This window comes from Myotis myotis, unplaced genomic scaffold (genome assembly GCF_014108235.1).
Source record: "Myotis myotis isolate mMyoMyo1 unplaced genomic scaffold, mMyoMyo1.p scaffold_m19_p_1, whole genome shotgun sequence".
In the NCBI taxonomy this organism is placed as follows: Eukaryota; Metazoa; Chordata; class Mammalia; order Chiroptera; family Vespertilionidae; genus Myotis; species Myotis myotis.
The window spans coordinates 147,076,719-147,087,373 of NW_023416313.1; the positions used below are offsets into that span (position 1 = coordinate 147,076,719).

Sequence of the window (10,655 nt, forward strand, 5' to 3'; positions counted from 1 at the left end):
TGAAGCGATGGCAGACACCAAGTGGAATCCAAAAGCCTGGGACAACTGTGGTCAGAGGCACCAGGCCTCAGGAAAGACTGAAGCTTCAAAATCTTGCCTCGCCTGTCCCCCCCTGCCTGAAGCAGAGGGTTTTCTCAGCCACTCCTCCAGGCTCCCATCCCTGCCCTCCTTCTTTTAAATGGGTTTGGTTTATTTTGAGTCAAAAAAAGCAGAGAAACTAAAATGGCGGCATAGGTAAACACCAGAAATTGCTGTCTCGCACAACCACTTCAAAAATACAACTAAAAGACAAAACGGACATCATCCTGAACCACAGGAAGGCTGGCCGAGTGGAAATTCTACAACTAGAAGGAAAGAGAAAAGCACACTGAGACTCAGAGGAGGTGCGGAAGTAAAGTGCTTAGGTACAGAGGCACACGTGGAAAGGGCTGGCAACTGAGGACTCGGCTGTCTTTTTCAATCGGGAGCGAGACACAGGCTCCCGACATCTCTGAACTCCAGTTCAGGGTGAGTCTCTGGGGACCCAGACTCATATGGGGAGAAACTGGTCTGTCTGGCATCGGTCAGAACTTGAGGGCGGCTTTCTCTCAGAGGTGATTGCAGCGATTACCAGGACACTGAGATGCAGGGACTCTTAGGGTAGGACTGAGGAGCAGCCATAGCTGCTTGCTCCAACCTGTTGATCCCCAGAGACCCCACCCTACCCAAGCTGCATGCAGAGGCTTTTGCATATGAAAGGCCCAGCCCTTTTCAATCTGAAAATTACCCAACAAACTGCAGCTGGGTCAGAGAGACCCAGAACTTCCAAAAGAAGGCCCAAGGCCCCACAGCAGCTTGCATTGCTTCACAGCTGGGCCTCATCTGGGCACCTCCAAACCGCAAACAAAGAAAAGGAATCTGCAGATCTATCCATAGCTCCTGCTGGGTAGCCTCAGACAGAGGCTAAATTAGCACCTCCTTAGCGATCCAAGAGCCAGTGTACCCAGTGGTCAGAGTGGGACCATCCAGATTACAACTCCTCAGATCCATAAGGGACACACTCAGGGGGCAGACTCAGTGAGCACCAAAGCCCCACTGAGGCAAGTCTTGCCCCAGAAGGGTGTCTCCAGCACAGTTCTTCCACTGCAGACACAGCTGATTCTCACAGCCAATTGGCCTGGAGGTCAATTCCTCCCAGTGATACCTACAACAATCAAGGCTTCACTACAACAAGACTGTGCACACAGCCCACAAAGGGGTGCATCAAGAGTGTCCACCTTAGGTAATTGGGGAGACTGAGCCACTGGGCCCTATCGGACACCTAGCACAGAAAGCCACTCTATCAACACAGGGAAGCATAAAAAATACAGAGAAAAGAAACAAGTCACAAATGACAGAAATGGAGGAAAGAAAACTATGGATATAGAGTTCAAAACCACACTTATAAGGTTTTTCAAGAATTTTCTAGAAACCGCCAATAAATTTAGTAAGACCCTCAATTAGTCTAGTGAAACCACTGATAAATTTAGTGAGACCCTCAAAAAATCTAGTGAGACCCTCGAGAATATGAAAAAGGACCAACTAGAAATTAAGCATACACTGACTGAAATAAAGAATATTATACAAAGTTCTGACAGCAGACTAGAGGACCGCAAGAATCAAGTCAAAGATTTGAAATACGAAGAAGCAAAAAACACCCAACCGGAAAAGCAAAATGAAAAAGGAATCCAAAAATATGAACATAGTGTAAAGAGTCTATGGAACAACTTCAAGCGTACCAACATCCGAATTATGGGGGTGCCAGAAGAAGAGAGAGAGCAAGATATTGAAAACCTCTTTGAAGAAATAATGACAGAAAACTTCCCCTACCTGGTGAAAGAAATAGACTTACAAGTCCAGGAAGGGCAGAGAAACCCAAACAAAAGGAATCCAAAGAGGACCACACCAAGACACATCATAATTAAAATGCCAAGAGCAAAAGATAAAGAGAGAATCTTAAAAACAGCAAGAGAAAGAAACTCAGTTACCTACAAGGGAGTACCCATATGACTGTCAGCGGATTTCTCAACAGAAACTTTGCAGGCCAGAAGGGAGTGGCAAGAAATATTCAAAGTGATGAATACCAAGAACCTACAACCAAGATTACTCTACCCAGCAAAGCTATCATTTAGAATTGAAGGTCAGATAAAGAGCTTCACAGATAAGGAAAAGCTAAAGGAGTTCATCACCACCAAACCAGTATTATATGAAATGCTTAAAGGTATCCTTTAAGAAGAGGAAGAAGAAGAAAAAGGTAAAGATACAAATTATGAACAACAAATACACATCTATCAACAAGTGAATCTAAAAATCAAGTGAGAGACGGTCCCAGTGAGGCTGAGACAGTCCCTGGGGGGCTGAGACGGTCCCTGGGAGGCCCAGATGGTCCCTGGGAGGCTGGAAGGCTGAGACGGTCCCTGGGAGGCCTGGACGGTCCCTGTGAGACTGAGACAGTCCCTGGGAAGCCGGTGGAACCATGGGTGCCGCCCAGATGGCTTGGTCGACGGCCCGTGAACCAGCACGCATCCCCACCTACAACTATCACACGAAGGGTGAGAGGGGCAAGGGCAGCTGTAGAGTTGCTTTCTTCTCACTTTTGGTAGCAAAACCCTCATTTTAAACATAAGAGGACACATTATTTTAAAAAGCCATTACGTGTCTCTGTACCCTTTCGGAGTAGAGCGTGAACAAGTCATGAGACAACTTTCTGAACACAGGGACACAACGCAAATGGAAATAGCTACATCTTCCACAGGTATCACCTTTGATCAGGCAACAAAAAGTGTACACCTATGGATGAGGACAGTGGGGGAGTGGGGGGGCGTAAGGGCAGAGAGTGGGGTGGGAACTGGGTGGAGGGGAGCTATGGGGGGAAAAAAGTGGAACAACTGCAATAATCTGAACAATAAAAATTTATTAAAAAAATAAAACAAATAAAAATCAAGTGAATAAATAATCTGATGAACAGAATAAACTGGTGAATATAATAGAATCAGGGGCATAGAAAGGGAGTGAACTGACTACTCTCTGGGCGAGGGGGAAGGGGTGTGGAGGATGTGGGAAGAGACTGAACAAAAATCGTGCACCTATGGATGAGGACGGTGGGGGAGGGGGATAAGGGCAGAGGGTGGGATGGGAACCGGGTGGAGGGGAGCTATGGGCAGGGGGGCGGGGGGAGAGGAACAACTGTAATAATCTGAACAATAAAGATTTTTTTTCAAAAAAAAAAAAAAAAAACAGTACAGGGCCCTAGCTGGTTTGACTCAGTGGATTGAGCATCAGCCTGTGGACTAAAGGGTCCCTGGTTCAATTCTGGTCAAGGGCAAATGCCCTGGTTTTGGGCTCCATCCCTAGTAAGGGATATGCAGGAGGCAGCTGATCAATGATTCTCTCTCATCATTGATTGCTTCTGTTTCTATCTCTCTCCCTTCCTCTCTGTAATCAATAAAAAGAATTATTTTTTTAAAAAAAGCAGTACTAGCTCTGAAACTATTCCCAGCCCTATACTTTATAGTGGCTTACCCATGATTCTCAGGGTCTTGTCCCAATCTAAGAAATTCTACCATAGAAAGGCCTTTCTTTGGGGGGGGGGGGAAGGGGGGGACGTCTTTAAATACCCCTCTACCTCCTTTCTGCCTGCTTCCCTTGAGTGCAGCCCAGATATTGAGCCCAGGGTCTTCTCCCAAAAGAGAATCATGAAGGGAATGGCTGCCCTCTCTGATAGCTCTTTGCTCTTGACTACACTTTTTTGAGGACCTGATGCACTTGCCTTTATAGTCTGTGAGATACCGTCATATCTCTGCAATAAAGTCTGTTTCAGATTGATTCTGTCAGCTGTGCAGGTGAGAGCCCCTAAACCATAAAGAAGCCCAACCTCCTCTTTCTCCCAAAGAGTATGGAGCCCCAGCTGGGGTGATCGGTTTCTTAAGGAAGCCCTAGAAGTTATGGTCTCCCTGTGAAGGACTGGGTGCCCAGAGCTGGCTATATCTGTTCCCCACAAGCTCCAGCCCTGGTCAGGCATTGCGTGGGTAAAATAACTTTTTGTCTACCCAAATCCCTAAGGCTCCCGGAGCTCCTGAGTTCTGAAAAGCCCTTGTCCAGAGCATAGGCTTGTGAGGAAGGTGTATAAACCAGGGAAAAGCATGAAGGAGTTGGCATGGGGGGGAGAGGGCAGGGACGCTCTGAGGTGTTTCCACTGTGGCGACACCTCCATGTCAGCAAGCCGCTGGCTGGGCCATTCATACCACAAGGCCCTGGGAGTGGGTCTTGATCTTGACAGAAGACAAGTCACTACTAATGCCAGGGCCTGGCCTCAGTGACAGCAGCTGTCAGGGACTGGGTAGGAATACAGACAGGGCCCCCTCAGCACACAGTTGGATGCTTCACACCTTCCTCAACCACCTTCACCACCACCTGAGTGGTACAGCCCTGAAGCCGATGTGAAAATAGGAAAGCTTGATGGTTGGGAGCCAGGCTCTGAAGTTCCACACTGGCTTGGGCGAGGTAAACTATCAGTGCCTGTGTTTTCTTATCCATAAAGAAGGAATGAGCCCTGACCGGTTTGGCTCAGTGGATAGGGCATCAGCCTGCGGACTGAGTGGTCCTAGGTTCGATTCCAGTCAAGGGCATGTACCTTGGTTGTGGGCACATCCCCAGGAGGGGGTGTGCAGGAGGCAGCTGATTGATGTTTCTTTCTCATCGATGTTTCTAACTCTCTATCCCTCTCTCTTCCTCTCTGTAAAAAATCAATAAAAATATTTTTAAAAAGAAGAAGAAGGAATGAAATCGGTACCCATGCCCTTAGGGTTAACATGAGAATAAATAAGCTCATCTTTGTATCTGGCAAATGGTGAGCATGACAGAAGTGTTAGCTCTGATCTTAGAGGAGCTGAGGGAGAGATGAGCCTTAGGTCCACGAAATCCTCCTCAGCACCATCCCATGCCCAGCCCAGGCCTGGCAGGTGCTAGAGCTGGGAGGCCTGTGGGAGAAGGGAGAGACACTGGCTGTAGGAATGGGTTGATTGTGGGTTCCTGGAACGTGAGGACTCCTTCATGGCACCATAAATGCAAGTGACCCCTAACCAGGCTGTGGCATGTAGCAGGCTGCTCAAGGAAATGCCAGTTAGAAAAGACAAGCACTAGTTTCTATTCTGCCCAGCCCCTTTGGGGCGGGAACTGCAGAGGCAGGAGGAACCTCAGCTGCCCTTGTAACAGGAAGTTGTTCAGTCACTCAGAGCGGGGAAGCGGAATCAGTTCAGTGGCTTAGGTGGCCTAGAGATTTACCCTTCTCCTCAACCCCAGACCCCTCTCAACCACAAACCCTATTCCCAGAAGTCACTCCATCCGTGTGAACTCGAAACTTCCAGAAGCCCCTGGCACCTTCCAGTTTGATGTCTTGCAGCAAGTTATGGTGAGTGGAGAATGAGATACAGGATGCCCCGTGGACTCATCTGGGCCTGCCGTTGTGCCGGTACTAAGGCCAGGGGACAGTGGGGCTCACGGGGGAGGCTGTGGATTGTACTGACCCTACTGAGTCACGGGGGGCCATGGAGCAGAGGGGTTGTGGGAAGCAGCAGGGACTTGGGACCAATACCAGCTGGTGAAGAGGCCCCTTCTCCCAGGCAGAAAGGTACCCCAGCCCTCTTGGTGTCCATCGAGGACTTGAAAAACCCGAAGTTCATCGGCCAAGGCGGGTTCGGCACAGTGTTCCAGGCACAACACCAGACATGGGGTTACAATGTGGCAGTCAAGATCGTTGACTCGTGAGTGTCCCCGCTGCTGGTTGACTAGCCAGGGTCTTGCTGAGGCAGCAGGCTGCTGTCCTGGGGGTGGGGGTGGGGGGTCTGAGTGGGGAAGGGAGGAATCTGCCCAGCAGAGCAAGACTCCAACTCTCTCCTGGAATATAGGAAGATGATATCCAGGGAAGTGATGGCCATGGCAAGTCTGCGTCACCCCAATGTGCTGACCCTGATGGGGATCACCGAAAAGCTGGAGTGGGACCATGTGTTGGGGCCGGCTCTGGTGACTCAATTCATGGAGAACGGTTCCCTGGCAGGGTTGCTACAACCCGAATGCCCTCGGCCCTGGCCACTTATCTGCCGCCTGCTGCAGGAGTTGGTGCTCGGGATGTGTTACCTGCACAGCCAGAACCCCGTGCTTCTGCACCGGGACCTGAAGCCCTCCAACGTCCTGCTGGACCCAGACCTGCATGCCAAGGTCAGCCTGTCCACATCCCAGCCCAGTCTCTAGATAGGTTGTGCCCCAGAGCCGCTCCAGCCCCACCAACTGAAAAAGCATCTGCTGCAGCTCTGTCTACTGAATACCCTCAGCATCTCCCTCTGGACACAGGGCTGACACAGCCACTTCCACCTGCCCACCCACTAGGCTCTCCAAAGACCCATGGCTGGCCGCCCAGGAGACTCAGACTTTGACCCACCCTCAGAGGGGACGCAGACCTTCAAACCAAGGCCCAATTGGTCCTACTGTTTTCCTAACCCTCCTCACCCCCTTTACAAGGCTGGACCTGTACCTTGGGTGGGGGTGGGGGTGGGGGAAAGAAGAGGATTCTGGAGCTGCCTGGCATTATCCATCCCCTACTTCCTCCTCCTTCCCTTCCTTTGCAGCTGGCAGATTTTGGCCTGTCCACATTTCTGGGAGGCTCACAGTCAGGGGCAGGGTCTGGGGTGTCAGGGGGCACCCCAGCCTACTTGGCCCCAGAACTATTGGCTGATGTAAACCAGAAAGCTACTATGGCCAGTGATGTCTACAGGTAAGACACCCATGCCGAACACACCCCCCCAATTTTTACACCTCTCTGGGCCCTTCTAGGGGAAGGGTATGAAAGAGAAGTTTTGCCAGAGGTTGGGAGAGGCCTCAGCTTTTTGTCTCTTGCAGCTTTGGGATCCTAATCTGGGCAGTGCTTGCAGGAAGAGAAGCTGAGAGTAAGACTTCAAGCAGACTATTGGATCCTTAACCCAGGCGCCCTCCTCCTGAAAGCCCCCAAGCCCTCCACTTCCTGCTTACCTGCTCAGACTGTCCTACCCGCCCCTCCTCTCCCCTTGGACTACACTCCCTGCCCCGTTCTATGAGGGAGCAGGTCGCCCCTCCTACTCCGAATGCTTTCCCTTCATGTCCCCACCCCCACCTCAGTAGTGAACCAGCCATCACTGGTGCAGCAAGTTGTGTGTGAGGAGCAGAAGCGGCCCCCACTGACAGAGCTGCCCCAGCCCGGCCCTGAGACTCCTGGCCTGGAGGGACTATTGGAGTTGATTCAGCGCTGCTGGAGCCATGATCCCGAGGACAGGCCTTCCTTCCAAGGTAAACTGGCCACTAAACTGGCAGCTGGGTTGGGCCTCAATCTGTCAGCAGAGGACTTTCCCAGAGAAAGAAGTTTTGCTTACCTGCCACCCACTCTGCCTTCTCTCCAGACTGCCGAACAAACACTGAGAAAGCCCTCCACCTGGTACGAGATGAAGCTGGTACAAAAATGGATGCTGCAGTCTCCACAGTGAGTACCCAACACCAGCCCCAATCTGAGAGCTGGGAAGGAATGGCACCACATGGCTCTCTTGGTACCCAGTGACTCCCCACTAACCACTGCTCTTTATGTCCTAGCCCTCATCCCACTCTCCCCACCTCATTCCTGATTCCCTGACAGCAGTTTATGGGCCAAGAGACGTCTTCCTAGGGTGTACACTGGCTCTCCCACCCCCACACCCAGCAAGTTCTCCCTGTCCTTGCAGGTGAAGAAGTTCCTGTTGGAGCAAAGGAGCAGCAACAGGTTGTCTGCCCCTGAGCCAGGCTCAAGGGGGACAGAAATGGATGGCCGTGCGGCAATCCCTGATTCCAGGGTCTCTGACATGCTGAAAAACCTGAATCTGAAAGGGCCCCCCAGCTCTGTTTCTGAAAAATGTGGAAACCTTCCTGAGAAGATTGAGGCACAGAAAAAGCATGTTCCGCATGCCTGGGCAGCAGGGGCGCCTTCGGATTCAACTGCCCAACTTCCCCCAACTTCAGAGACCTCACCATTCAGAAACCGGGTGCCCAACCCCACCTCGGCTTGGACCCCAGGTCCTGGACCCCAAGGAACTCAGGTGAGACTTTGGCAGGACTAGGGGAAGCCAATTTTGTCTCCTTTTCAGGGAAAACTTGGGACTGAGGAAGTATGCTCTGGAAAGAGGCCTCAAGACAGGGAGCTTGAGAGCTCTGTGTTGTTCACAGGGGGCTGAGAGAGGTGGCACCAACTGGCCTCCTGAGGAGCCAGGACCAAGTCCAATACCAGGTAACCATACCCACTCCTTCTCTCCCCCCTCACCCTCCCCTCAATTCCTCCACCAGCTCCATCCTCTATCTAGACCATATATAGAAGCCCCCTTTTGAAGCTCCTTGTGTGGGGTGCTGCCAGCTCCTACCCAAGGAGGGGTAGAAAAGGGGAAAGAAAGGGCTAGAGGCCAGTTACTCTAATCTTCTCATTTCATAAATGAAAAAACTGATGCTCTTTGGGATTGGATCCTGCTGAGATCACAGCAAAGCCTGGATTTGTCCTAGGCCTTCTAGCTCCCAGCACCAACTCTGTGAACCCCCAAATTCCATTGTGGCTATGTCAGTACTGAGGGCTTCCAAGCAGAAAAGATCCAATTACCCGGGTCAGAAACGTCAGCTGCCACCACTCTTGAGCTTCTGCACACCCAGTTCTGAAGGGGCAGCCTGCCCGGGAAAGGCAAAGACATCCTTGATACCTTCCCTGGGAGGCCCTGAGACCCCATCTCTGCATTTCCCCGGGGCGAACACGAGGTGCTGCTGCCCCTCCACTCTGCTGCTCCTCCTAACTAAGTTGCTGAAGTCTTAACCCTCACACTAACACCTCTGTTTCTTTTCAAGGGATAAGGCTCCTTTCCATCAATAACTGCTGTTTCCAAGGAGTGCAGGTTGGAAACAACAACCACATGGTGATATCTGATGTCTCGGATGGAGCTGGCAGCACCCCCACCACCACAAGTGGCTTCCAAAGAAGTGCCAGAAGAACATAATGCCTGCACTTGGCCACAGGGCCAGTATAATAATGACAGAAATGGAGGAAGCATCTAAACTGACTCCTGGACTTGAAGCAAATAGCTGAGGTTTTCTCTGAAGGCCACCAGGCCTGCACCCAAACTGACTTTGTGCTCCCAGGAATCAATAAAGTGGTGGTATTTTTTAAAACTTCTTTATTGTTTAAAGTATTACATATAGTATTACATATGTCTCCTTTTTCCCCCATTGACCTCTCCCCGGTCCCCCCCCCCCCCCGGAACCCCTCCTTGCATAGGCCCTCACCCCCCCAGTGTCTGTGTCCATTGGTTATGTTTATATGCATGCATACAAGTCCTTTGGTTGGTCTCTTACTCCCCTGCCACCACCCTCCCCTGCCTTCCCTCTAAACTTTGATGGTTGTTCAATGCTTCTATGTCTTTGAATCTATTTTTGCTCATTATATTCCAAAAATGAGTGAGATCATGTGATATTTATGTTTCTCTGACTGGCTTATTCCCTTAGCATAATGCTTTCCAGTTCCATCCATGCTGTTGCGAATGGTAAGAATTCTTTCTTTTTTACCGCAGTATAGTATTCCTTTGTGTAGATGTACCACAGCTTTCTATCCACTCATCTGCTGATGGGCACTTAACACTGTTTCCAAATATTAGCTATTGTAAATTGTGCTGCTTTGAACATAGGGGTGCATCTGTCCTTTCTGATTGGTGTTTCTGATTTCTTGGGATATATTCCTAGAAGTGGGATCAAGGGTCAAATGGGAGTTCCATTTTTAACTTTTTGAGGAAACTCCATACTGTTCTCCACAGTGGCTGCACCAGTCTGCATTCCCACCAGCAGTGCACCTGTGTTCCTTTTTCTCCACATCCTCTCCAGCACTTGTCTGTTTGTTGATTTGTTCTGACAGGTGTGAGATGGTACCTCATTGCTGTTTTGATTTGCATCTCTCAGATGATTAGTGACTTTGAGCATGTTTTCATATGTCTCTTGGCCTTCTGTATGTCCACTTTCGAAAAGTGTCTAAGTCCTTTGCCCATTATTTGATTGGATTGTGTATCTTCCTTTTGTTAAGTTGTATGAGTTCCCTGTAAATTTTGGAGATTGAACCCTTATCAGAGATAACATTGGCAAATACACTGAGTGGCCAGATTATTAAGACCGGCCAGATTATTATGACCACCCCATCAGTACTTCATTGACACTTCCAAAAATACTGAATATTGAAAACCTCCTAAGCAAATACTCTCAAGGTTTTATTATTATTGTTATTTGCATAACTAATTCACTTCATTTTACTGATGGGGTGGTCATAATAATCTGTCCACTCTGTATGTTCTCCCATGCAGTGGGCTCTCTTGTTGTTTTGTTATTGGTTTCTTTTGCTGTGCAGAAGCTTTTTATTTTGATGTAGTCCCATTTATTTATTTTCTCCTTAGTTTCCATTGCCCTAGGCGCTGTAGTGGTAAAGATATTGCCAAGACATCTGTCTGCTATTTTGCTGCCTATGAAAATGGTGGTATTTTAACCAAAGTACCACGCAGGAGGCTAAGGTGTCAGCCATAGGAGGGAAGGGACATGGATGGGAAGCTGGGGAGTTGGCATTGAGG

At 49.7% G+C, this 10,655-nt stretch overlaps 1 protein-coding gene across 2 annotated transcripts; it reads left to right on the forward strand.

Moving 5' to 3' along the window:
- The first annotated feature begins 5,233 nt into the window (after positions 1 to 5,233).
- LOC118678603 (receptor-interacting serine/threonine-protein kinase 3-like) lies at positions 5,234 to 9,201 on the forward strand. 2 transcript variants are annotated; one of them, XM_036354412.1, is made up of 10 exons: positions 5,234 to 5,428; positions 5,640 to 5,780; positions 5,925 to 6,234; positions 6,642 to 6,787; positions 6,913 to 6,959; positions 7,168 to 7,335; positions 7,446 to 7,525; positions 7,761 to 8,111; positions 8,239 to 8,299; positions 8,899 to 9,201. In XM_036354412.1, the coding sequence occupies exons 1-10, from the start codon at positions 5,409 to 5,411 to the stop codon at positions 9,045 to 9,047; spliced, it is 1,473 nt and encodes a 490-aa protein (XP_036210305.1). In that variant the 5' UTR covers positions 5,234 to 5,408; the 3' UTR covers positions 9,048 to 9,201. The 2 variants fall into 2 exon arrangements, with proteins under 2 accessions (XP_036210305.1, XP_036210310.1); XM_036354417.1 differs by having other exon boundaries at positions 5,644 to 5,780.
- The last annotated feature ends 1,454 nt before the right edge of the window (positions 9,202 to 10,655 follow it).